Below are 25,500 nucleotides of genomic sequence, written 5' to 3'. Positions count from 1 at the left end.
GGGCTTTAAAGGTCAGCACCAAGACTTTGAATTGTGATCAGAAACCTACTGGGAGCCAAACTAAGTCTTTCAGGACCAGTGTTATATGGTCTCGGTGTCTGCTCCCAGTCACCAGTCTAGCTGCCGCATTCTGGATTAGTTGTAGTTTCCAAGTCACCTTCAAAGGTAGAGCTCATTGCAGTAGTCCAAACATGTCTCTCCCTGTGACCTTTGAATAGCTCGACTTCATTCCCAAAAGCACACTCCTTCATTGTCTCCCAAGACAGACGGATGCCGACCCGTAATAAACATGTTAGTCTTTGAATTGCCACAGGACTCTTTGTTGTTTAAAGATGTATGAAGGTGATCTAGCCTGCAGTGAAGGATAACTGAGCACATTGGGCAGAGGCCATAAAGATGTTATTGACATGCCCAACTCCCTTCAGCCTTTGTTACCAAAGTCACTTTAAAAATGAAGACAGAGCCCAGAGAGGAATTCTGATTAACACTGTACTGAGTCAAACTGAACAAAAACAGCATATAATTTGAGCAGAAAGGAACAAGGGAAGTTTTGTCTCTTTTAGGTCAGGCCTCGTACGTAGGAGGAAGACATTCAACTAAACACAGAAAGGGAAAACTGCCTCAGACTATACAGCCAGTGTCTCTGACTTGATATAAGATACAGCAGAGTTGTAGCTAGGGTCAGAAAATGAATGTCACTCTTGATATCTATAATTAATAAATGCATATGACTCATACAAAAAATTAATAACTACACAACCAATCAGAGAATGTGTTACCTCAGTGAAAATCATGCAATACTATCTGGTCTCTAAGCAGCAGCACTACCCCTCTTAGCTAATGTACTAACATTAGGAGAATTAACCCTTACGTGGCAAACTGTATGATCCCTGCTGCTGCACTGCCAATACCCCTGACCCTTGGCTGTGACTGGGGTGGGGAGGGGAGATGTACTTCAGCAATGTCTTGGGGGACGGGACAAAGTTAAATTACAGCGAGCAAAGTGAACACAACTTTGCTAACAAAATATTTGTAACATATCCAAGACAAAATACAGCCACCACAAATACTGCTCTACTTTACATGAGGAGGAGAGGTCAGAATTCTATGGCAGAGCACATGTGTTGCGAACATAATCGTGGAGTTTGGGGTGTAAGGGTGGGGGCTTCGTAAGCTATCTAAATCCAGCCCCCTTGCTCGAGGCAAGACATCTTAAGCCAGGGCACCCCCCAAAATATTGGGTGAATTGGACTTCGCTGGCAGGCCTCAGGTCTAATCTTCCATGTCCTAGGTAGCAGGAGCTTGGAAATTCTCCAGAGCCGTTTCCAAAGGAGACTATGAAAGGTGAGACTTTGGAGCCGTGATCCACGTTACGCCCACAAAGAGGCACCATTGCAGACACCAGCCCCGTAGCCTTTGGCCTCCGCAGCCTGACATCTCCATTGATTTCCATGCATTTTGCCATTGGTCATGTGCTGTCCTTCAGACCAACTCAATCTGTGTATGTGGAAAAGCCAGCCTTAAATCTCTTAGCCACCAATAGGCCTACCCTTCTAGAAGCTGCCCACTCCATTTCTAACAATACTCCGTCCTGCGTTAGTAAGACCTCCATCTCTTCAAGTGTGGCAGCAGCTACCCTTGGGAACTCCCTGCCTATTGATACCAGGCGGGACACTTCACTGTACACCGCCCAGAGTGACTAGGGGAACCCAGCCAGATGGGCAGGGTATAAATAAGACTATTATTATTATTATTATTATTATTATTATTATTACTCTTTTTGGTGCCTGCTAAAAATGTTTCTGTTTAGGCAAGTTTATAAAGTTGATGCGGGTTTTACAGTGGTGCCTCGCAAGACGAAATTAATCCGTTCCGTGAGTCTCTTCGTATAGCGGTTTTTTCGTCTTGCGAAGCAAGTCCATTGACAGCTTAGCGGATTAGTGCTATTAGCGGCTTTTAGCGACTTATCAGCTTAGCGGATCAGCTGATAAGCGGCTTAGCTGCTTAGAAAAAGGGGGGGGGAGGGAAAAAAACCCACAGGAACTCGCAAGACATTTTCGTCTTGCGAAGCAAGCCCATAGGGAAATTCGTTTTGCGAAGCGCCTCCAAAACGGAAAATCCTTTCGTCTAGCGGGTTTTCCGTCTTGCGAGGCATTCGTCTTGTGGGGCACCACTGTAATCTGTTTTTGGTCTATTACTATTTTAAAGCTTAGAATTATAGTTGTTAATTTTTCTTAAGTGATAATTTTAATGTTTTATCTTCTTTTTTTAAAACAACAACAACAACACACAACTCCTAGGCTTTTTACAAAGCAGTGTAAAAATGGTACGAAATAAAAAAAAGGAAGAAAGCTACATGTCTAAGCTACATGCCCCCATCAGAACCATGTGGAAGCGATTCCTGCAACTTGACCATGGCGTGGTTGGTGAAGAAGATGTTTCACTTTTGTTGGCCTTGAGCTGACCATCCAACCAGTCTCACTGATGAATTCTCTCCATCCACAGTTAATAAATTCATAGAATCATAGTTCTTCTGTGGAGTTGGAAGGGATCCGAATGGTCATCTGTTCCAATCCCCTGCAATTCATAACATTCCATCCTGTTCTGGGGCAACCCAGTCCAACGGGCGGGATACAAATAATAAAGTTGTTGTTGTTGTTGCTGTTGCTGCTGTTGCTAACCTCTTTATATTGACCTGTCACAATACTCATTGTTCTCTCAAAACCCTGGCAGCCAAGCTCCTGGTTTCAGCCAAACAGGAACCACTGTCATGCTGTGACAACGTCACATTAAAGCAGAGGTCAGCAAACTTTTTCAGCAGCGGGCCGGTCCACTGTCCCTCAGACCTTGTGGGGGGGGGGGCGGACTATATTTTGAAGGAAAAAACATATGAACGAATCCTATGTCCCACAAATAACCCAGAGATGCATTTTAAATAAAAGCATACATTCTACTCATGTAAAAACCCGCTGATTCCTGGACCGTCCGCGGGCCAGATATAGAAGGCGAATGGGCCAGATCCAGCCCTCGGGCCTTACTTTGCCTACCCATGCATTAAAGTATTCATGGCATTGTAGATAACAATCCGATATCATAGCTAGAAAACAGCTGATGGCTGAAAGATACATTTCTCCCTCTCCTTCTGATTAAAGGCTACTTGTAAGTATTCATCTATCCCTCTGGTGGCTTGGCTAGAATATTTACTAGGAGGACAGATTTATTTGATAAAATGGACCGGGGGGGGAAAGCCTAACAAAACAAAAGTTATTCAGGTTTTCTACTTTTTCACCAAGCTTAGGTTTCTCCCCTTTATGGATTCTCTCTTAAAACCAGAGAAGCTCCACTCTGCTTGTAAGACGTTGCCTCCGTGTGAATCACCGGAGAGGAAGGTCACCCTCATATCTTTCTCATGTGCCTTCCGCATCCCAAAGATGTCTCTCTCCTTCTCAGGATGCCCTCCCTTTGTGCACTCTCTGATGTCTAATAAGGTTTATCTTCTGGCTGAAACTCTTCCCGCACTCTGGGCATTCGTAGGGTTTCTCCCCTGTGTGGATTCTCTGATGGTAAGTGAAGTTGGTGAGTTGGCTGAAGCCCTTCCCGCACTCGGCACATTTGTACGGCTTCTCTCCGGTGTGGATTCTCTGGTGGGCACTAAGGCTCGAGCCATCACTGAACTTCTTCCCGCACTCTGAGCACCGATACGGTTTCTCCCCTGTATGTACCCTCCGATGCCTCGCAAGGTTTATCTTCTGGCTGAAGGTCTTCTTGCACTCAGAACACTCGTACGGTTTCTCCCCTGTGTGGATTCTTCGATGTTCGTTAAGGTTTGAGCAATGGCTGAAGTTTTTCCCGCACTCGGGGCATTGGTATGGTTTCCCTCTAGAGTGAAGTCTCTGGTGGTAAGCAAAGCTGGTGGTCTGGCTGAAGCTCTTCCCGCACTCGGAGCATTTGTAGGGTTTCTCCCCCGTGTGGATTCTCTGATGGTCATTGAGGCTTGAGCTGTGGCTGAAGCTCTTTCCACACTCGGGGCATTTGTAGGGTTTCTCTTTTGTGTGTGCTCTTTGATGCCTGGTGAGATTTATCTTCTGACGGAAGCTATTCCCGCATTCGGAGCATGTGTACGGTTTCTCCCCTGTGTGGATTCTCTGATGTATTTTCAGGGTTGTGCTCTGACTGAAGCTCTTCCCACATGCCAAGCACTCATGGGGTTTATCCCTTGTGTGCACTCTCTGATGTCGCGTAAGGTTCATCTTCTGGCTGAAGCTCTTCCCGCACTCAGAGCATTTAAACGGCTTCTCTCCCGTGTGGATCCGTTGGTGCCGAGTCAGGTTTGTGCTCCGATTGAAGCTCTTCCCACACTCCGAACATATCAAGAGCGTCTCCCCTTCAAGGATCACCTGATCTGTGCTAAAGATAGACGGCTTTGAACACAGAGTCTTTCCTTTTTCTCTTTTGTGATATACTTGTGGGAGTGGGATTTCTTGGGAACAGACAGAATTCATCTTCCCTGGCTGTCCTGATCCAGCTTTCCTTTTCCCTTCCCTTTCCTGCCCGCCATCTGCAGGAATAAAGAAAGATAATCAGAGGTAATCAGAGATTCAGATTGTCAAGTAGCTATTGGGCAATTTACATTACAGCTGTCTTTTTGTAAGGTGTTTCAGATTTTGCGTTTTGTGCCTCAAAATCATGGGTAGGCAAACTAAAGCCCGGGGTCCGGATCTGGCCCAACCGCCTTCTAAATCCGGCCCGCAGACAGTCCGAGAATCAGCATGTTTTTACATGAGTAGAATGCATCCTTTTCTTTAAAAATGCATCTCTGGGTTGTTTGTGGGGCACAGGAATTTGTTATTTTTTCCAAAATATAGTCCGGCCACCCACAAGGTCTGAGGGACAGTGGACCAGCCCCCTGCTGAAAAAGTTTGCTGATCCCTGCTCAAGATACTTCAGACGAGGCAATCAATAGTAAGTAATAATGAAAAACTGCAAGTAAAGGGCCAAAACTGTCATGACTAATTTCTTTCAGGGCAGAAACTGGAAAGTGCTAGAAAGTGCTGGAAGATTCTGGAAGCTTCCAGCAGGTTAATTTCTGATACAAATATTGTTTTGACTGAGCCAGGAGAGATAAATTCCTGCGCTCAGCGAGCTGCCCCCCCCCTTGCTTGTCCACTGTTGTAACAAAGGGTTTTTTTGCCTCAGTAAAGTTTTTCCTCTTACTGTGGATCTTCTGACTCTGCGTGGTTCTTTTTGTTTACTGCAAGACACCTTGCAGTTCTTCCAGATTGAGAGAGGAGCATGCAATGATGCCTCACTGTTAAAAAAAATTGTTTTAAAACAACTCACAGAAATTAGGTGGGTCCTAAAAACACAAGGGACGCGGGTGGCGCTGTGGGTTAAACCACAGAGCCTAGGACTTGCTGATCAGAAGGTCGGCGGTTCAAATCCCCGCGACGGGGTGAGCTCCCGTTGCTCGGTCCCTGCTCCTGCCAACCTAGCAGTTCGAAAGCATGTCAAAGTGCTAGTAGATAAATAGGTACTGCTCTGGCGGGAAAGTAAACGGCGTTTCCGTGCGCTGCTCTGGTTCTCCAGAAGCGGCTTTGTCATGCTGGCCACATGACCCGGAAGCTGTACGCTGGCTCCCTCGGCCAATAAAGCGAGGTGTGTGCCGCAACCCCAGAGTCGGCCACAACTGGACCTAATGGTCAGGGGTCCCCTTTACCTTTTAAAAACACACACCTCTAGTGTCAAAATCCAAGGCAAAGAGGCCTTCTCTGAGAGCTGTATAATGAAGCTCCCACCTTTGTGCGCAAGAATCCCACAGCTTAGGGGGCCACACCACCTTCGAGTGTGGAGGAACTACCAAGAGGGTCCCCTCTGGTGGTCTCAGCACCCAAGAGGGTCTTTAGGGAAGGACGTGGTCTCTCCTGTATTTGCAACCTGAATTGTTTAGGGCAGGCATGTCCAACAGGTAGATCATGATCTACCGGTAGATCACTGGATGCCCGTGGTAGATCACCAGTAGATCAGTGGCTCCCCCCAAAGAAGCTCAACAACTTTGGCTCCCCTAAAAAAGCTCAACATTTTAGTCCCGTACCCCCCAAAAAACTGTGCTTTCCCACTTTCGTAAAAAAAGTTCAACAAGCATGACCTGAACCCCTAAAGAAGGGATAGATCACTGCAAGTTTTTAACTCTGTGAGTAGATCACAGTCTCTTGGGAGTTGGCCAGCCCTGGTTTAGGGCTTATAAACACTAACACGAGGACCTTCAACTAGACCCAGAAAAGAACTGGTCACGAATACAGCTGTTTTGAAACAGGGGTTATATGAGCTCTGCAGGTAGGGTAAAGGACCCTGCACGGTTAAGTCCAGTCAAAGGCGACTATGGGGTTGCAGCACTCCTCTCGGTTTTAGGCTGAGGGAGCCGGCGTTTCTCCACCGACAGCTTTCCGGGTCATGTGGCCAGCATGACTAATCCGCTTCTGGCGCAATAGGACACAGTGATGGAAACCAGAGCGCACGGAAATGCTGTTTACCTTCCTGCCAGAGCGGTACCTATTTATTTACTTGCGCTGGCGTGCTTTCGAACTGCTAGGTTGGCAGGAGCTGGGACAGAGCAACGGGAGCTCACTCCATCGTGGATTTGAACCGATCTTCTGATCAGCAAGCCCAAGAGGCTCAGTGGTTTAGACCACAGAACCACCTGCTCCCCTAAGATCTGTGGGTAACCCCAGCCAGTAATCTGGCTGTTGCATTTGGGGCCCAGTGAAGTCTCTGAGTCATCTTCATTGCATTGCAATAATCCAATTGGGAAGTAATGGGCTACTTTGGTCAGCTGCGTAAGTATCTTAATTTAAAATACAAATCAAGCATGCTGCTGTTGATCTGCTCAAGCAGTGCAATGAATGAAGCAGGAAAAGAGCCGTTGAAATTCCTCCTTTCTGTGTCTGTCTGCCAGGGAAGAGCAGCAAGCCTTACACAGAGAGTTCAGATTCCCATAATTCTCCTCCATGACTTCCCTGTGCAGAGCTCTCTGGGCCGGATCCAGCAGAGCCCACTCCTCCTCCGTGAAAAACACAGCCACCTCCTCAAAGGTCACCAGGCCCTGAAAGACGAAGGAAACAGGTTGTCCTACTGGATAACACAAGAATTCAGGGGGGAAAGACAGTAAAAGGTGGAAGAGAGGTTCTCCTGTAGGATCTGGAGGTTGGTCAGGGGTAGTCAAAAGTCTTCTGAACAGGCAGTTTTCAAGAGCGTAAGAAGAACGTGCTGGATCAGGCCAATGGCCCATAAAGCCCAGCATCCTGTTCTCACAGTGGCCAACTAGGTGCCTCAAACAGTGGGGTAGGAGAGCTGAAAACAATGCCAAACTATTTCACATCTAGCAACCAATGTGCCCTTTTGGTTTCAGATGGGTAAAGGTAAAGGGACCCCTGACCTTTAGGTCCAGTCGTGGCAGACTCTGGGGTTGTGGCGCTCATCTCACTTTATTGGCCGAGGGAGCCGGCATACAGCTCCTGGGTCATGACTAAGCCACTTCTGGCGAACCAGAGCAGCACACGGAAATGCCATTTACCTTTGCTGGAGTGGTACCTATTTATCTACTTGCACTTTGACGTGCTTTCGAACTGCTAGGTTGGCAGGAGCTGGGACCGAGCAATAGGAGTTCACCCCGTCACGGGGATTCGAACCGCCAACCTTCTGATCGGCAAGTCCTAGGCTCTGTGGTTTAACCCACAGCGCCACCCGCGATGGGTAGACGAGTCTAAAAAGCCCAGGACACAAATTTTCATGGCCCTCCAGCGGCTATGGTGGCACATTGTCCAGAAGTAATGCATTCAGCGTTAACTCTGGGAGAGTGTACTCGATTCCGACCCAACTTAGCCTCCTGGCATATAATGTGCTCATGTCTATGTGCAGTACCAGGGAACGCAACCTCAGCATAAGTGGGGCAGTCGCCTGTAAATGGAATTAAACAAACAAATCTCTGCAATGATGACCTGATCCGGTGGAGAGTGTGCCACTTCCATTTTCAATTGGGCAGGAAGAGAATGAAGTCCTTTTGCCATCCCAACACCTGGGTAAAAGAAAGGATGTGAGGATGTGGTGCTTGTCCTAGAAAATACATAAATTTGGCACTTCAGTTTGTGGGCTGAAGTAAAATCTGTCTCCACGTTTGCTTTGGGCCTAGTTCAAGATGGCTGCTTTAGATTTCGGGCCTTGCGCCTCCAGGCCTCTGGAATCAGTAGCTAGCCAAAATCAGGCCCCCAGCATCATGGGGCTGGATCCAAAATGCTGATCCTACTTAAGAGGAAGGAAATGAACACATCCGAGTTGAGCCACATTCACAATATATGTTGAGAGCAGCATTACACTGCTTTAAACAGCTTCCCGCAAAGGGTTCTGGGAACTGTAGCTGAAGGGTGCTGTGAGTTGTTAGGACGCCCTCACGGCACTACAATTCCCAAAGTACCCTGTGTAGACGGATGGAATGGTAAACCACTCTGGGAATTGTAGCTCCGTGACGGGACGGGGGAGTCTCTGAACCAATCTCAGCACCGTACTGCACTACAGTTCCCATAATTCTTTGAGGGAAGCCATGACTGTGCAAAGTGGCATCATAGCACTTTAAATGTTAGGATGTGAATGTGCCCTTAGGCGGGTCCATGAACTTCAATGGGTCTACTCTGAGTAGGATTAGCACCCAATACAAGTCCATGGTGTCGAGGTTCTGCATCCTGAAGACTATTTTGTTGTGCTTTAAGAAGGGTTTCCCTGAGGAGTGACCCTCCTGGTCATTTATGGACATTAACTGTAAGCCTGTAAGAACAGCTTTAATTGTTCTCAATAGTTTTTGTGTATTTAATTTCACCTTCTACATGGCTCTGATGGCCTCAGGCTGGGAAGCGGTTTATTAACTTTTAAAATAAAATATGTGAACCCAAAGTCCCCCAAAAATAAGAGCGGGGGGGAAAGACTGATTTCGATCCATGAAATGAAATGCTACATGTATTTTTTTAAAAAACCAACCTTTTATTCATTTTCAATTTATGAGATTTATATAACCACCATCCACCAAAAGAGCATTTTTCAAAATTACTGTTTATCAAATTTGTATAACACCCTTCATCCGTAGATATCGGAGGGGGGTGGTTTGCAGCATTAAAAAAACAGGACAAAAACACAAAATACAGAGAGAATAATAGAATTGTAGGGATGGAAGGGACTGCAAAGGTCATCTAGCCAAGCCCCCAGACGTGCAGCCACCTCACCTAACTCCCTCCCCAATCCCACCCCTCTGGCCAACTTGAAATATGTCCCCTTGATTCTTACCTCCATCAACCTTCTGCTGGGTCCCCCCTAACACTGACCTCAGTCCAGTGTCCGATGGGGTTTCTTCTACCCCAGAGAAATCTGACATGGCTGCTATGGCTGAAGTCCTCTCCACCTGAAATGGAACCCCAGGCAGAGAAGATGCAGGTGAGGAGCTTTGCTTCTAAGACTCCTTGAATCCCTGGAGATTTCTAAGTCTTTGTGGTTGTCTGTCCGTCTCTGAGCCCAATTCCAAGTGCCGGCTTGGGACCTATAAAGCGTGGGGACCCCAATCTCTCCCGGAACGCCTCCCCCTATACCAGACCCTTCGATCACCTGCCATTTGCAACTACCAAGATTTAACCCTCTCACCTGCTTCTCCTCTCCCTGCTTCTTCCCCTCCACCTGGCTCAGGATGAGACCTTCCACCAGGGCCACCGCCTGGGAACTGGTCTCGGCTCTGCACTCCCTGACCCAGCTCTCCATCTCCGGGGGGAGGACAGCCAGGAACTGCTCCAGGACCACCAGGTCCAACATTTGGGCCTTTGTGTGCCTTTCTGGCTTCAGCCACAGATGGTAAAAGTGATGGAGGCGGCTGCAGACCTCTCTGGGACCCTCGGCTTCCCGGTAGCAAAACTCCTTGAAGTGCAGGCCTTGAGCATCCAGGTGGGCATTTTTTCCACCTAGGGTCTTCTGCCCTGTTTTCTCCCATAATGCCCTGCTGCTTCCAGCCTGGGTGGCCCGCGGGTCCTTTCCTGCTGCCTCGTTGCCCGGGGAGATTCCTGGCACCTCCATTTTATTTCTGTGCTCAGAAAGGGCCCTCAAATACCTTCATGCACGAAAGGTTCTTTTCCTTCCCAAGGCAAGGAGGATGCAAGGGATTTAGTGGCTGGCTTTACAGGGCGGTCTATTCCAAACTGCTTTCTCTGGGAAATACTTCACAGGCGAAAGGCTTGAGCTGCTACCTGAAAGGGGGGAAAAACAAGGAAAGGGGGAAAAACAAGGAAAGGGGGGAAAAACAAGGAAAACACCGAGAGTTCAGAAAGAGCCATGGAATCATAATACAGTGGTGCCTCGGGTTACAGACGCTTCAGAAATAGTACTTCGGGTTAAGAACTTTGCTTCAGGATGAAAATAGAAATCGTGCCCTGGCAGCACAGCAGCAGCAGGAGGCCCCATTAGCTAAAGTGGTGCTTCAGATTAAGAACAGTTTCAGGTTAAGAACAGACCTCCGGAACGAATTAAGTTCTTTACCAGAGGTACCACTGTAATCATAATCATAATTTATTTATACTGCACCCATCTGGCTGGGTTTTCCCAGCCACTCTGGGTGGCTCCCAACAGAATATTAAAAATGGAATAAAAATCAAACATTAATAACTTCCCTAAACAGGGCTGCCTTCAGATGTCTTCTAAAAGTCAGATACAGTGGTACCTCGGGTTAAGAACTTAATTTGTTCTGGAGGTCTATTCTTAACCGGAAACTGTTCTTAACCTGAGGTACCACGTTAGCTAATGGGGCCTCCCGCTGCTGCTGCCACTGCCACACGATTTCTGTTCTCATCTTGAAGCAAAGTTCTTAAACCGAGGTACTATTTCTGGGTTAGCGGAGTCTGTAACCTGAAGCGTATGTAACCTGAAGCATCTGCAACCCGAGGTACGACTGTAGTTGTTTATTTCCTTGACATCTGACGGGAGGGCGTTCCACAGGGCAGGCGCCACCACCAAGAAGGCCCTCTGCCTGTGTCCTCCTCAGTCAGAAATATTCCCTTCGTCGTTATTGTCTGATGTAGCTGTTAATAGCCAAAATTTGACAAGAACGGCAAGAAATGAACACAAGAGGATTCCTGAGCCGGATCAGACCAAAGGGGTCTAATTTAATCCAGCATTCTCTTCTCACAGAGTCCAACCAAAGGGAAGATCTTAGGCAGGATTTGAGCAGCAAACCTGAAAGAACTAAATGGGGAATCAGGAAAGGTTGGAGTGAAGGCCGCTATGGCTAAAGTAATGGCTGAAGAAGAGAACAGTATATACAATTAGAAAATAACAAAACAGAGCAAGTCAAAGGATACGTCAATTTAAGACAAAGAACAGGGAAGAATAAAACAATCGGGGGAGTCCTTTGCAAAAACTCAGATCATGACGAAAAGAAAAACACACACACTTCATTAGACTTGAAAGCTGAAGTGTCCAATGCATGCATATAATCTATCAGTCATTAATTTATTTCAGCAGCAAGGCCCACGTTGCTGCAGGAAGCAAACTGCAGAGAACCATGGAGAGAACTCGAAGAGGCGTCTATCCAAAGACAGATGTGAGATGCAGAAGAGGAAAGACTATTTCTTTAAGACGTCCAGCCTGAAGAAGAAGAGGAAGAAGAGTTTGGATTTGATATCCCGCTTTATCACTACCCGAAGGAGCCTTAAAGCGGCTAACAATCTCCTTTCCCTTCCTCCCCCACAACAAACACTCTGTGGGGTGAGTGAGACTGAGAGACTTCAAAGAAGTGTGACTAGTGCAAGGTCACCCAGCAGTTGCATGTGGAGGAGCGGGGAAGCGAACCCGGTTCACCAGATTACGAGTCTACCGCTCTTAACCATTACACCACACTGGCAAGCCCTGCGTAACTCAAAAGTTCTGCAAAGTCCAAGGAGGGCGTTGTTTCCCTGGACCTGGTTCCACCAGTCTGCTCTCTCTGCCAGGGCACAGGCCCATAGACAGCAACCCATATATCCTGGGACGGCACACAGGGAGCTATAGCTCCCTGATGTACTGAGCCCAGAGCACCGGAGTGCATTGAACTCAGAATTGCCCACACCAGCTGCTCTCCTGGGTTTCAGACTCGGGGCTCCCTCCCCCAGCCCTACCTAGAAAGGTCACCAGGGATTGGACCTGGGAACCTTCTGCATGCCAAGCAGGCAATCTCCCCCACTTCAGCCAGGGCCCCCCTTCCTTATGACGCCAGCACTGCAGAGGGTTAGACTGGATGACCCGCAAGGTCCCTTCCAACGCTGCAAGTCTGTGATCCTAATTGCACTGCAAGGACCAAGCGGCTCAACATACATATGTGGTGGAGGTGTGAGGAAATTAATAAATTTTGGATAGTAGTACACAAAGAACTAAAGATGTTGAAAATATCAATAACAAAGAAATCAGAGATATATCTCCTTGGATTGATAGATGATGAGATACCACGGGGGGGGGGGGGAGAATTTTTCTATATGAAAGTACAGCTGTTAGAATAGTGATTGCTGATACGTGGAAGTCACAAACTATACCCACAAAGGAGGAATGGATTTGTAAACTAAATGAATATTTAATTTTGGCAAAATTAACTGCTATAATAAGAAATCAGTCGAATCAAAAATTTAAAAAGGAGTGGAAATGTTTTGATGAATATATGGCAAAATCTTGCTCAAAAAAAAAAAGATACGCTAATATGCCTAGATTAAAATGTGAAGTACTGGATGGAAGAAAAATGAGTAAGGAAAGATAATAAGAATACATAGATGATTTGAGAAGGTTGTAGAATGCAAACGTTATTGTAAATTGTATAATGTGGAGGAAATCGAGTGGGAGCGGAGGGAAGTGGGAGGAAGGAGAAAAGAATAATATGAATGGATTGAGGAAATAGAAATGTAAATGTATGGGGAGGAAATGGTGTTGGCTTTGGTACATCTGTATTGTAATGTAATATGTGAAAACCGTCTTTGTGCTCCAAAAGAAGGGTTCTCTCCTCAACTCTTTGATCGAAAAAGCCCCAGATGCGTTTTGCATGGGGCTTGGCGTGGGGGGGTGACAGCAGGCAGAGAAAGAGGGGGGGCGGACTTCTGCATGCAAGATTCGTGGGATGCACCCCTCCCCTCTCCCATCCAGACCCCCCCCCCAGACCTCCACCCCACACTCACCCAGGAGCGCAAACCCTCCTCACTTTCCCAAACGATGCCTGGGAGTGGAGGGGGTGCGAGCAGGAAGTGATCTGCAGAGGGAGATCCCTTCAAGGGGGTGGGGGTCTTTAACCCCGCCCCCCCAAAGTCGCAAGGGAAGGAACAGAAGGAGAGCCCCGCGCCAGAGAGCAGCGGCGCCCCTATGCGCCCCCAGCTGCAAAGTCCTCTTGCAGGCGCGGCTTTTGCAAAGGGATCCCGGGGGTGGGCGGGGGGGGGGCGATGGGGAGGGAGGCCCTCTGTGTGGGGGGGTCCTCGGCGAGGAAAGGGTTAAAGCGATGGAGGCTGGGTTCCTGGAGAGGCGTGCAAGGAGGAGGGGAGGGTGGCACCGGAGGAAGGGAGGGGGCGCGCAGAGCATCAAACGAGCCTGGGATCTCCTCCCCCCCCCCTGCAAAAAATAAATGAACCCAAAAAATAGTCAGGGCGCTATTGCAGTAGGCAGCTGCTGACTCAGCTTGCGGGCACGGAAGGGTTAACCCGAGCCCTGAGGGCAAGTTTCCCAAGTGGGCGGGGCTTAGCAGGCTCCCTCCCTCTTCTGCCTTGTAGGAAGAAGGAGGCGAGGAAGCAGAACCAGCGAATGAAAACTCTCCTAAGGGAGATAATTCTCCTGCCAAGTTCCTTTCTAAGTCCTTTTTCCTTCTTCGCTCTTATTTTTTACTGCCTTGTTCAGCTGCAGCTCCTGAAACTCTTGTGAGTAGAAATATAATCTCCGCTGGTTTGGGGGGGGGGTTAATGGTCCAAGTTTTAATGGTCTGCGTTGGGCTTAACTGTGCCAGAAGAGAGAGAGGGAAGAATCACTTTTGGGACTTACCTCTGTCTCTCCAACAGCCCCTGCTGTCTCTTCCTCCAAAGGAGGGCACGGGGGGGGGGGCGGCACAAATGCAACTGAGGTTGGGGAGAGAAAACCTAAGTGGGCTTCTTGGCTGCACCAGTGGCGTAGCGTGGGGGGTGCAGGGAGGGCCGGCCGCACCGGGCGCAACATCTGGGGGTTAGGGTTAGGGGGCACAAATCCACGGGTTAGGGGGCGCAAATCCACGGGTTAGGGGGCGCAAATCCACGGGTTAGGGGGTGCAAATCCACGGGTTAGGGGGCGCAAATTACTTGCCTTGCCCCGGGTGCTGACAACCCACGCTACGCCACTGGGCTGCACAGCCACCTCCTCAAAGGTCACCGGCCCTGAAAGACAAAGAAATCAGGGTTGTCCTGGCGGATTACGTAAGAGTAATAATTTTTGAAGAGACATTGAAAGGTTCTGTTGCAGCACCTAGAACTTCCTTGTTGACATGCAAAGCCTTTGAAGTGAGCAAGTGGAAGTCAGCAATAATTCGGAGTATCAGTTCCTGGAAATTACAGGAGAGGAGAGGGCTCTTCCCCACAGGAATCCTGTTGGCCACTGGCCTGATCATCAGACTCTTCTTGGCTTCTTAATCCTGGCCCAGTATACCCAGTATTCCAGTCCAGACACTGAGGTCTAGCTCCAAGGGCCTTCTGGTAGTTCCCTTGCTGGAAAAGTGAGGTTGTAGGGAACTAGGCAGAGGGCCTTCTCGGTAGTGGTGCCCGCCCTGTGGAATGCCCACCCGCCAGATGTCAAGAAAATAAACAACTATCTGATTTTTAGAAGGCATCTGAAGGCAGCCCTGTTTAGGGAAGTTTTTAAGGATTGATGTTCTGTCGTGTTTTTAGTATTCTGTTGGGAGCTGCCCAGAGTGGCTGGGGAAATCCAGCCAGATGGGTGGGGTATAAATAGTAAATTCTTCTTCTTCGTCGTCTCCCATATCCAAGCCCAACACTCTAACCACTACACCACACTGCCTCCACTGTTCCCCCATGTCTCTCGGCTGCTTATAAGTCTCTGCCATCTTTTACAGGTCCCAGCCGGGGTCACCATTCGCTCCTAGCAAAGCATCTTTCCCTTAGGCGTGTGCAAGAGGGGGGCTTGCAAACTTTGCCGGACATCGACCGCCCTCTCCTCCAACGCCAATCAAATTCCAGCAGCCTTTGGCTTGGGAACAAAAGCAAGGCAATCCTTGGATTCCTTCTGGGGACTTTGGGAGATGGAAAAGCCAGACTCAGCGGCTCCCTGGGGAGGAAAGGATCCCCACGTCCCCCAGACTGGGAGCACTGGGGAGGTTTGGGAAAGGAACATGCAGCAGATCCTGGGCGAGGGCAATGCCAGCTCAGACGTCCAGCGCCAACACTTCCGGGCGTTTTGTTACCAGGAGGCCGAGGGACCCCGCGAGGTCTGCAGCCGCCTCCACCACCTCTACCGCCAGTGGCTGAAGCCGGAAAAGCACTCGAAGGCCCAGATGCTGGACCTGGTGGTCCTGGAGCAGTTCCTGACTATCCTCCCCCCGGAGATGGAGAACTGGGTCAGGGAGTGCGGAGCGGAGACCAGCTCCCAGGCGGTGGCCCTGGCAGAAGGCTTCCTCCTGAGCCAGGTGGAAGAGAAGAGGCAGGAAGAAAGGGAGCAGGTGAGAGCACTTTCTTTAAATCGTACCTATGGGACTGCCTCTCCTGGTATGTCCCACGGAGGACCTTACGGTATTCAAACAAAAACATCTTGGAGCTCCTGGGCCACAGGGAGATTAGGCTGGCCTCAACCAGAGCCAGGGCTTTTTCGGCCGTGGCTCCGATCTGGTGGAACGCTCTATCACAAGAGACTAGGGCCCTGCAGGACTTGACATCTTTCCGCAGGGCCTGCAAGACAGAGCTGTTCCGCCAGGCCTTTGGTCAGGGCGCAGCCTGACCCCCCTCCTTCTATAAGCCTCATAGAACTCTAGCCCAATGGTTGCCATTAATTTGACTCTGAATTGATTTTAGAATGAATTGATTTTAGAATGTATTTCAATTAATTGATTGTGATTTTATGTAAGCTGTGTTACTTTTACTGTTAGCCGCTCTGAGCCTGGCTTCAGCTGGGGAGGGCGGGAAAATAAATAAGTTTTTGTTGTTGTTGTTATTATTATTATTATTATTGGAGTTGGGAAGGAGCCAAATAGCAGGGTGGATAAAAATCAATGATAAAAAAATCGGATTTTTTCATTTAAATCGAATTTTCAAATTGAAATCCTTTTGGAGGAAAAATCCTTCTAAAGATAGTTTTCTATTTCAGTTACATTATAGTCCAAAGGAAATAATGATTTGTTTTAAGTTTTTCATTTGTTTTAAGTTTTTTTTTTAATGTTTAACCACATCAGTTAACAAACATGCCATAATGTTATTGTTTTAGTTAAATAGTTTAGTTAAATAAATGGTTTAAATTGTTATTAAGTGCAGCAGAAAAGTTGTCCAAATATAAACAGTTAACTTATTAAACCTCACAATAATTTCATAACCATCTGTCCATGTATTTCTAATAGTATAACCAAATCAGTAATTTTTAATGTAACTGTAAAAACTACTCTGAAAATTTATTATTCCAAAAACGAAACCTTCATCTGGTTGTAAATATTAAGATTATACCAGCAAGAAAGAGTCTTTCTGTAAAACAAAAAAAAAAATTTAAATCAAGTCATACAGACTAGTGATTTAAATCCATTTTATTTAAATCAAATCCACCCTGCCAAAGAGTCATCAGGCATAGGCAAACTCAGCCCTCCAGATGTTTTTGGCCTACAACTCCCATCATCCCTAGCTAACAGGACCAGTGGTCAGGGATGATGGGAATTGTAGTCCCAAAACATCTGGAGGGCCGAGTTTGGGGATGCCCAATCTAGTCCAACTTCCTGGAATTCCTCCCCCGCCCCGGCCCCATTAATCTGTTACAATAAAAGAAAATAAAGTTCAGTAACACATGCCAAATAAAAAAAAGGAGCAAATTTCCACACCGGAATCAAAGCATTACACTTTTTATGCCAAATCCCATTTCGACAGTCCAGTGGAGTTTCCCCATCTGAAATCTCTTTCCCAGCTATTTTGGTATGAATTCGTTGTAAGAGCTCAACTCCCCAAGGGGAGGATAGAATGTGCAAGTGTTTGGTGTGCCCCATGCCCGTGATGAAATCAGGGTGCCTCTTCCTAATCCCTTTCCCGGCGTGGGGATCTCCATTTTTATTTCAGATCCAGAGGCTGAAAAATGGGGGCCTTCCATTTTACGACACAGAGAAGGTCCCGCCGGTCACCAGGAGGAGGCAGCTGTTCTGGAGAGCCATTCCGGAGGGCAGTGGAACGGATTCTTCCCCTTCACTGAGTAAGGAGGAATTGGGAGTGGGTTTTTGGTTTGATCACGGTCTCGGGGGTGGGGGGTGGTTTTATATGCCCAAACCATCTTGCCTCCATGACTAACCGGGGAATTCTGCTCCAGATGAAGGGTGTAGGATGGGTGGCGGTTGAGGATGAATCCTGACAAGACAGAAGTACTGTTTTGGGGGGACGAGTGGCAGGCTGGTGTGGAGGACTCCCTGGTCCTGAATGGGGTAACTGTGCCCCTGAAGGACCAGCTGCACAGCCTGGGAGTCATTTTGGACTCACAGCTGTCCATGGAGGCGCAGGTTAATTCTGTGTCCAGGGTAGCTGTTTATCAGCTCCATCTGGTACACAGGCTGAGACCCTACCTGCCTGCGGACTGTCTCGCCTGAGTGGTACATGCTCTGGTTATCTCTCGCTTGGACTACTGCAACGCGCTCTCTGTGGGGCTACCTTTGAAGGTGACCCGGAAACTACAACTAATCCAGAATGCGGCAGCCAGACTGGTGACTAGGAGCAGGCGCCGAGACCATATAGCACCAGTCTTGAAAGACCTACACTGGCTCCCAGTACGTTTCCGAGGACCATTCAAAGTGTTGGTGCTGACCTTTAAAGCCCTAAACGGCCTCGGCCCAGTAGACTTGAAGGAGTGTCTCCACCCCCATTATTCTGCCCGGACGCTGAGGTCCAGCGCCGAGGGCCTCCTGGTGGTTCCCTCACTGCGAGAAGCCAAAATTATTGTGAGGTTTCATCTGGTTGTAAATATTAAGATTATACCAGCAAGAATGAGTGTTGTTGGTTTTTTTTTAAAAAAGATTTAAATCAAGTCTTACTGACCAGTGATTTAAATCGTGATTTAAATTAATTTGATTTAAATCAAATCCACCCTGATTCCCAAGCTGCATACCTGCAAAGTATATCCAGGCAGTTCGGGTTGCGAACCGGGGCAGGTGACAGGAGGCAGGAAAAAAATCCTACCTGCTTCCTTTTTTCCTTTTGCTCATAGGCAGCCAAACTCCTCTGCCAGATCATCCCAGCCTTTCCTTACTGTGTGACAAAGAAGAAATGGTGTTCGTTCAGTTGCCTGGTCAGGTAGGAGATGGAAAAAACATGGGATCTGGGAAGTGGTGCTGGCCAGGGCTTGAAAGGATCTGCTCCTTGATCCCTTTCCAAGGATATCTGCTTCCTTCGTAGAATCACAACAGATGGAAAGGGACCTGTGTTAAGGAAATGGTTTATTCTGACCAAGCAGAATGTAAAAGATTCCCTTTCCCCCCCAAGATTGCAGCTGCAGGGAGTCCCAACTCTTTGTTGTTGTTTAGTCTTTTAGTCGTGTCCAACTCTTCGTGACCCCATGGACCAGAGCACGCAAGGCACTCCTGTCTTCCACTGCCTCCCGCAGTTTGGTCAAAGTCAGGCTGGTAGCTTCGAGAACACTGTCCAACCATCTCGTCCTCTGTCGTCCCCTTCTCCTTGTGCCCTCCATCTTTCCCAACATCAGGGTCTTTTCCAGGGAGTCTTCTCTTCTCATGAGGGGGCCAAAGTCTTGGAGCCTCAGCTTCACGATCTGTCCTTTCAGTGAGCACTCAGGGCTGATTTCCTAAAGTCTTACAGCAGGGCAATTTTTTGTGTGTTCTACATTATTTATTGAAAAAATAAAGAAGCACAAAAGTACATAAGACACGGAAAAGAAGTTTACATTACAAAAAGGGGTGGGGTGGGGAATTGTTAGTGTAGTTAACCAGACGTTAACCTAATATGGTATTTATAAAAATGAATCTTCAATCCAATCGTTAAAGGGAGCTGCATTTTTATTTTTCCAGTTCATCAACACCAGCAGTGAGAGCGAGGAGAGTCCGTTCATATTGCCCCTTTGTTAGATTCCATGTGTTGGGTATATCATTCAAAATGACATTTTCCTCTACACTCATGCTGATTATCTCTATTACCTTTTGCCAAAAGTTTTTCAATGTAGGACATTGTAAAGGTAAAGGCACCCCTGACAGTTAAGTCCAGTTGCGAACAACTCTGGGATTGGGCCCTCATCTCGCTTTACTGGCCAAGGGAGCCGACGTTTGTCTGCAGACAGTTTTTCCAGGTCATGTGGTCAGCGTGACTAAGCTGCTTCTGGCGAACCAGAGCAGCGCACGGAAAACTCTGTTTACTTTCCAGTCGGAGTGGTACCTATTTATCTACTTGCACATGACGTGCTTTTGAACTGCTAGGTGGGCAGGAGTTGGGACTGAGCAACAGGAGCTCACCCCATTGCGGGGATTCGAACTGCTGACCTTCTGATTGGCAAGCCCTAGGCTCTGTGGTTTACACCACAGCACCACCTGCGTCCCTTAGGACATTGTACAAACATATGTTTTAGGTAAGCTTAACCCTGTCACATCTCCAGCAACTAGATGTCTTAGATAGTCCTTTCATAAACGAGCAGACTGGAGTCCAGTAAGTTCTAAATATTATTATTTGCTTGAGTCTTAATTTGAGGTCCAGAGACACCCTGGTTATAGAACTTACCGTGTAGCAGGGTGGCTTAGCATGTCCTTGCACCTGTGAGTCTCCCACAGTCATCCCACATTTTTCTCAGTTCTGTGTTCAGAGAGAAGTGCTGTGTGTTTGTGAAAATGCAAACAAACCACTGAACAGGAATGTTTTAGGAAAGAGAGGAGACCAAGAAGAGCTTGCTGTGAGAGAGATTTGCGGCCTAGGGCCCACGTACCTACGGGACCGGGACCGCCTCTCCTGGTATGCCCCGTGGAGGACCTTAAGGTCCACAAATGACAACACTTTGGAGGTTCCAAGTCACAAGGTGGTTAGATTGGTCTCACCTAGGGCCAGGGCCTTTTCAGTACTGGCCCCGACTTGGTGGAACGCTCTGTCCCAAGAGACTAGGGCCCTGCAGGACTTGATATCTTTCCGCAGGGCCTGCAAGACAGAGCTGTTCCGCCTGGCCTTTGGTTTGGACTCAGTCTGACCATTATGTTTCCCTCCCCTTATGGTCTTGATCTATTGGCTACTTTTAAAATGAGGCTGCATTTTAAATTGCATTTTAACCTGTATTTTAAATGGCTTTATTTTGTTTTTTTCTATTATGTTTTTATTGTAATTTTATTGGTGTTAGCTGCCCTGAGCCTGGCTTTGGCCGGGGAGGGCAGGGTATAAATAAAATTTATTATTAGTAGTAGTAAGAGTCACAGAGAGAGACTTAAGAGCAAGCTGTTGGGCTTTAAAAACTGTTTAGAAGCTTAGAGATACCATCTCATTTTATACGTGAATGAAGGCATCAGGGTGGCACTGTGGTCTAAACCACTGAGCCTCTCGGGCTTGCTGATCAGAAGGTCAGCTGTTCGAATCCCCGCAATGGGGTGACCTCTCGTTTCTCTGTCCCAGCTCCTGCCAACCTAGCAGTTCGAAAGCATACCAGTGCAAGTAGATAAATAGATACTGCTGCGGCAGGAAGGTAAATGACGTTTCCATGCACTCTGGCACTCGTCACGGTCCTCCCTGTGCCAGTAGCGGTTTAGTCATGCTGGTCACATGACCTGGAAAACTGTCTGTGGACAAATGCCGGCTCCCTTGGCCTGAAAGCGAGATGAGCGCCACAACCCCATAGTCACCTTTGATTGGACTTAACCATCCGGGGGTCCTTTACCTTTACCTATATGTGAAACATGGAACATATATTACTACGTGTGCGGAGGCAACATTTGGTGAATACTTTTAAACCTCCGTATTGGAGGTTGCTCCTCGGTCATGGAAGCTTAAACTGAGATTCCTGGACTAGAGGACCGTTGGGGGGGTCCCATTCAAGTCTACAATTCTATGGGGCTATGTTTCTACGATGTGCTCTTATTGCTTCACTGGAGTTCTGCCCACATAAACCCCAGCGACCCAACGGGTCATCGAGGCATACAATGCCAGAATCACAGCTCTCTCTACGTCAGTCGCGAGGAGCAAATATTTTCTAACCCTTTTTTTTCTCCCCAGGGCCCACTGACCTTCGAGGAGGTGGCTGTGTTTTTCACGGAGGAGGAGTGGGCTCTGTTGGATCCTGGCCAAAGAGCCCTGCAGTGGGAGGTCACGATGGAGAATTATGGGAACTTGGTCTCTCTGGGTAAGGACCCCTCTTCCCCTTGTTAAGATAAACTGTGCAGTGCAGAGATGGTCGACAGTTGCCAGGCTATCCTGGACCAGAAGCTCATAGAACAGCGGTTCTCAACCTGTGGGTCTCCAGATGTTGTCGGACTACAACTCCCATCATCCCTGAGCTCTGGCCTTGCTAGCTAAGGGTGATGGGAGTTGTAGTTCAACAACATCTGGGGACCCACAGGTGGAGAAAGGCTGTCGTAGAAAGTCTTCTGTAGCATCCTTTGGTGTCTGCTTGCCCTCTTTGTGACCGGAATTTGAGTTCCTTTTCGTTCTCTTCATTTGAGCAAGGCTTCAATTTTTTGAAGGGAGCCTTCTTGCCTCTAATAGTTTCTTTGACAGCTGACTAACCATATCAAGTCTTCTGTTAGGTTTCTGAGAGGGATACCTCCAGTGTAGGAACGTCTCTTTATAATTTATCCCAACAACAGCCAGTGGGAGGTGGAGCAGGAATTTTGGTGTCGTCCTGAGATTGTAGCATATTCAGTAGCTAACCTCAGATTCAGCAGGGCTTGGGGAGAAGGAAGCGGAGACGCTTGAAAACGATAGAATTGGAGAAGCAGAGAACTGGGCTCGATCCATAACGAAAATCTGCTTCTGCCTTGCAATTGAAACACATTTTCTTTTTCTCCCTCTCCCAAAACAGGTAATAGGCAGAACAATAAGAATATTAGTGAGACATCCATGGCGACATCAGAGAATGAAGCATGGAAAGAGATGTTTGCTAATCAAGAAGCACCCCAAAAGTCAATGAATGGGGAAGAGAAGTCCACCACGACTCAGGACATTGATGTCCATGTACCCCTGAATTCGCAAGATCTCAAAGGAAACAACAGGAAGACATGTCCAGTGCGTGGTGAACCATATAAGTATCAGTCACAATCTAGTATATGTTACAGCATCCACACAGAGGAGAAAGCACATAAATGTTTAGAATGTGGAAAGAGCTTCAGTCGTGGTGGGGATCTAAATGTGCACCAAAGAACCCACACAGGGCAGAAACCATTTACATGCATGAAGTGTGGAAAGAGCTTCAGTCGACGTGACCATCTTACTTTACATCAGAGAACCCACACAGGGCAGAAACCGTTTAAATGTATGGTGTGTGAAAAGAGTTTCAAACATGGTAAAAGCCTTACTGCACATCAAAGAACACACACATGGGATAAATCGTTTATATGCATTGAGTGTGGGAAAAGATTCCATGAGAGTGGTGACCTTACTGAGCACCAGAGGACCCACACAGGAGTGAAACCTTACAAATGTATGGAGTGCGGAAAAAGCTTTAGCCAGAGTGGAGGCCTTGCTGCACATCAAAGAACCCACACGTGGGCAAAACCGTTTAAATGCATGGAGTGTGGCAAGAGCTTCCATAGGAACTGTGACCTTACTGTGCATCAGAGAACCCACACAGGAGTGAAACCTCACAAGTGCATGGAGTGTGGAAAGAGCTTTTGCCAGAGTGGAGGCCTCGCTGCACATCAAAGAACCCACACAGGGGAAAAACCCTTTAAATGTTTGGAGTGTGGAAAGAGCTTTAGTCGCAATTACCACCTTACTTTACACAAAAGAACCCACACCAAGGAGAAACCATATCAATGTACAGGGTGTGGAGAAAGCTTTAGTGGGAGTGATGGCCTGACTGTGCATCTGGGAACCCATACTGTGGATAAACCCTCTAAGTGAATGTGATAAAAGCTGTAGTGGGAGCACTAAACTTACTTTATTACAGTCCAAAGACCCTCAAAATCAATTTTGAAAACAAAATATAGCCGAGATACAGGAAAAACATTTCTGGGCAACCCTGTTTAGGGAAGCTTTTGGTGCATTACTGTATTTTAATATTTTTTTGGAAGCCGCCCAGAGTGGCTGGGGAAGCCCAGCCAGATGGGCGGGGTATAAATTATTTATTTATCTATCTATCTATCTATCCAGAGCATGTCAATTTCTAATTCTTATTACCCGCGAGAGGAATTTTGCCACAGCCACCGTTATATCATTTATCTTCCAAGGAGATATTTGAGATAAAAGACTTACCAGACGAATTCACCAAGATAGGTTTGATGAATTGGTTCCTAGCTTGTTTATAAAGCCCACAGTGTAGTAAAATTTGTTTTGTACAGTTGACAGCCTGAAGACATAAACAAAGTCTATTCTGCAGTGGTTTTCAACCAGTGTGCCCTGGCACCCTGGGGTGCCGTGAAGGATGCTCAGGGGGGCCACAGGCAACACTGGCCTCCGTCCCTCTTTCCTTCGCTCCCTCCTCTGATGCCCTCTTGCACCTCTGCCTCCCAAAGGCTTGCGCAGCTGTTTGTGGCAGCAGCCCTGGCTACAAGCTCCCTAGGCGAATGGTCCCTCTGGGGCTGGCCAGGGGGTGCTGGGTGGCAGGAACTAAGGTGGCCTTGCAGGAAGCAAGCAAGCGGGCAAGGGAGCCCAGCCAGCTGGTCCGCCAGCCCTTGCTGTTGGGAAGAGACAAACAAGTCCCACACCCCTGTGGTACATAAAAGCACGTACATAGATCAGCACAGGAACACCAACCTGAAAACATTTTTGATTCCCAAACTCTGCAAGGAGGGAGGGGGTCAGGGAGCCTTCCCATTGTCTCGGGAATTGAGTAATCAGCATTTTAATGGGTGACAGACTATCAGGAAAGGCAATCAGATAACCTGGCAGACAGGAAAAACACATTCAGATTTCCGCTGTAGACTGTATTTTCTGTGATGTAGGTATGTGGGGGGGGGGATCTTAGGTTACACCCCTTCTGTGATGTATGTATGATGTACGGGAGGGGCGGTCTTCAGCTCCAGGGCAGGGAATTTAAAATTTATATATAAGGGCAGGCACACCTTGATTCTGGGGTCATCCTCCTTTCCTGCGTGTGAGGGGGCACCCTATTACAACAGATCAATAAAGATCAGGCTTACTAGTTGCATTGTTTCTCAATATTCTCTGATTGGCCTCTGCTCTTTTCTCCTACCAATAGGGAACCTACGTAAGGACTCTATATGGCCTCTTGAATACCCCATAAGGGAAAAGGGCAGATTTTTTGTTTACAACAGGAACCAGAATTGGCCTCCACAGTCACTTATGGGCTGACTGATGAGACCATGTCCATGGAAGACAATCTTACTCTGCTATGATGGGTCGCGAAAGAAGAGGAAAAAGAAAGAGAGAGTCATTGGAGCACCCCACAATTGCCTAACCTTGGCTCCCATAGGTTCCGGTCGGGGCTCACAAGCGAGAGACTTCAGCCAGGACATAGAAGCCAAACGGCGGCCCGGTGGCATGATCTTAATTGTTGCAACAAGACTTCCCACTACCACAAAGATGAAGCAGCCAAAAGCCCCAAACAATGGATAGATAAGTGTTTTAAAGTTTCCCATCATACATTTCCAGAAGCATCATCAATACATCATAGGTATGTCACAGGAAAGGTGTGGTCTCAGGTAGAACCTGAGATCCAGTGGTTGCCGCTGTCACTCAAATATAGTATTTCACACTTCATCACAGTGCAAAGGAAAGCATTTACAGTTCCCTGGTCCTTAAAAGGTAAAGGGACCCCTGACCATTAGGTCCAGTCGTGGCCGACTCTGGGGTTGTGGCACTCATCTTGCTTTATTGGCCAAGGGTGCCGGCGTACAGCTTCCGGGTCATGTGGCCAGCATGACAAAGCCGCTTCTGGCGAACCAGAGCAGCGCATGGAAACGCCGTTTACTTTCCCGCCAGAGCAGTACCTATTTATCTACTAGCACTTTGACATGCTTTCGAACTGCTAGGTTGGCAGGAGCAGGGACCGAGCAACAAGAGCTCACCCCGTTGCGGAGATTCGAACCACCGACCTTGTGATCAGCAAGTCCTAGGCTCTGTGGTTTAACCCACAGCGCCACCCGCGTCCCTCCCTGGTCCTTGAGTC

General features: G+C 47.7%; 2 protein-coding genes across 3 annotated transcripts; one reads left to right on the top strand and one right to left on the bottom strand.

Moving 5' to 3' along the window:
- Positions 1-2,488: 2,488 nt before the first annotated feature.
- Positions 2,489-13,317, bottom strand: LOC309336747 (uncharacterized protein). 2 transcript variants are annotated; one of them, XM_081853006.1, is made up of 6 exons: positions 13,204-13,317; positions 9,679-10,267; positions 9,328-9,442; positions 7,995-8,071; positions 6,973-7,099; positions 2,489-4,558 (listed from the first exon to the last, which is right to left on the bottom strand). In XM_081853006.1, exons 2-6 carry the CDS (start codon positions 10,099-10,101, stop codon positions 3,447-3,449), a joined length of 1,854 nt encoding a protein of 617 aa, XP_081709132.1. In that variant the 5' UTR covers positions 10,102-10,267; positions 13,204-13,317; the 3' UTR covers positions 2,489-3,446. The 2 variants fall into 2 exon arrangements, with proteins under 2 accessions (XP_081709132.1, XP_081709133.1); XM_081853007.1 differs by having other exon boundaries at positions 9,679-10,271; positions 13,215-13,317.
- A 220-nt stretch (positions 13,318-13,537) lies between these two features.
- LOC309336766 (zinc finger protein 213-like) lies at positions 13,538-24,509 on the top strand. The gene is made up of 6 exons (XM_081853063.1): positions 13,538-13,940; positions 15,119-15,721; positions 17,310-17,439; positions 18,442-18,527; positions 21,429-21,555; positions 22,234-24,509. The coding sequence occupies exons 2-6, from the start codon at positions 15,305-15,307 to the stop codon at positions 23,271-23,273; spliced, it is 1,800 nt and encodes a 599-aa protein (XP_081709189.1). The 5' UTR covers positions 13,538-13,940; positions 15,119-15,304; the 3' UTR covers positions 23,274-24,509.
- Positions 24,510-25,500: the final 991 nt, after the last annotated feature.

This window comes from Podarcis erhardii (assembly GCF_964252035.2).
Source record: "Podarcis erhardii genome assembly, chromosome: 2".
Taxonomy (NCBI): domain Eukaryota; kingdom Metazoa; phylum Chordata; class Lepidosauria; order Squamata; family Lacertidae; genus Podarcis; species Podarcis erhardii.
The sequence above is the reverse complement of the archived record's forward strand: the minus strand, read 5'-3'. Positions and strand labels throughout refer to the sequence as shown.

Bases quoted from the DNA above. Each gene is read 5' to 3' on its own strand.
- LOC309336747 (XM_081853006.1), bottom strand. From the start codon at position 10,101: ATGGAGGTGCCAGGAATCTCCCCGGGCAACGAGGCAGCAGGAAAGGAC. The intron at 8,072-9,327 runs GTAAGAATCAAG...TCTTTTACCCAG, and splicing joins CCAGCAGAAGGTTGATGGAG to GTGTTGGGATGGCAAAAGGA. The intron at 4,559-6,972 runs GTAAGGCTTGCT...TTATTCCTGCAG, and splicing joins TGGGAATCTGAACTCTCTGT to ATGGCGGGCAGGAAAGGGAA.
- LOC309336766 (XM_081853063.1), top strand. From the start codon at position 15,305: ATGGAAAAGCCAGACTCAGCGGCTCCCTGGGGAGGAAAGGATCCCCAC. The intron at 15,722-17,309 runs GTGAGAGCACTT...TTTTTATTTCAG, and splicing joins GGCAGGAAGAAAGGGAGCAG to ATCCAGAGGCTGAAAAATGG. The intron at 21,556-22,233 runs GTAAGGACCCCT...CTCCCAAAACAG, and splicing joins TGGGAACTTGGTCTCTCTGG to GTAATAGGCAGAACAATAAG.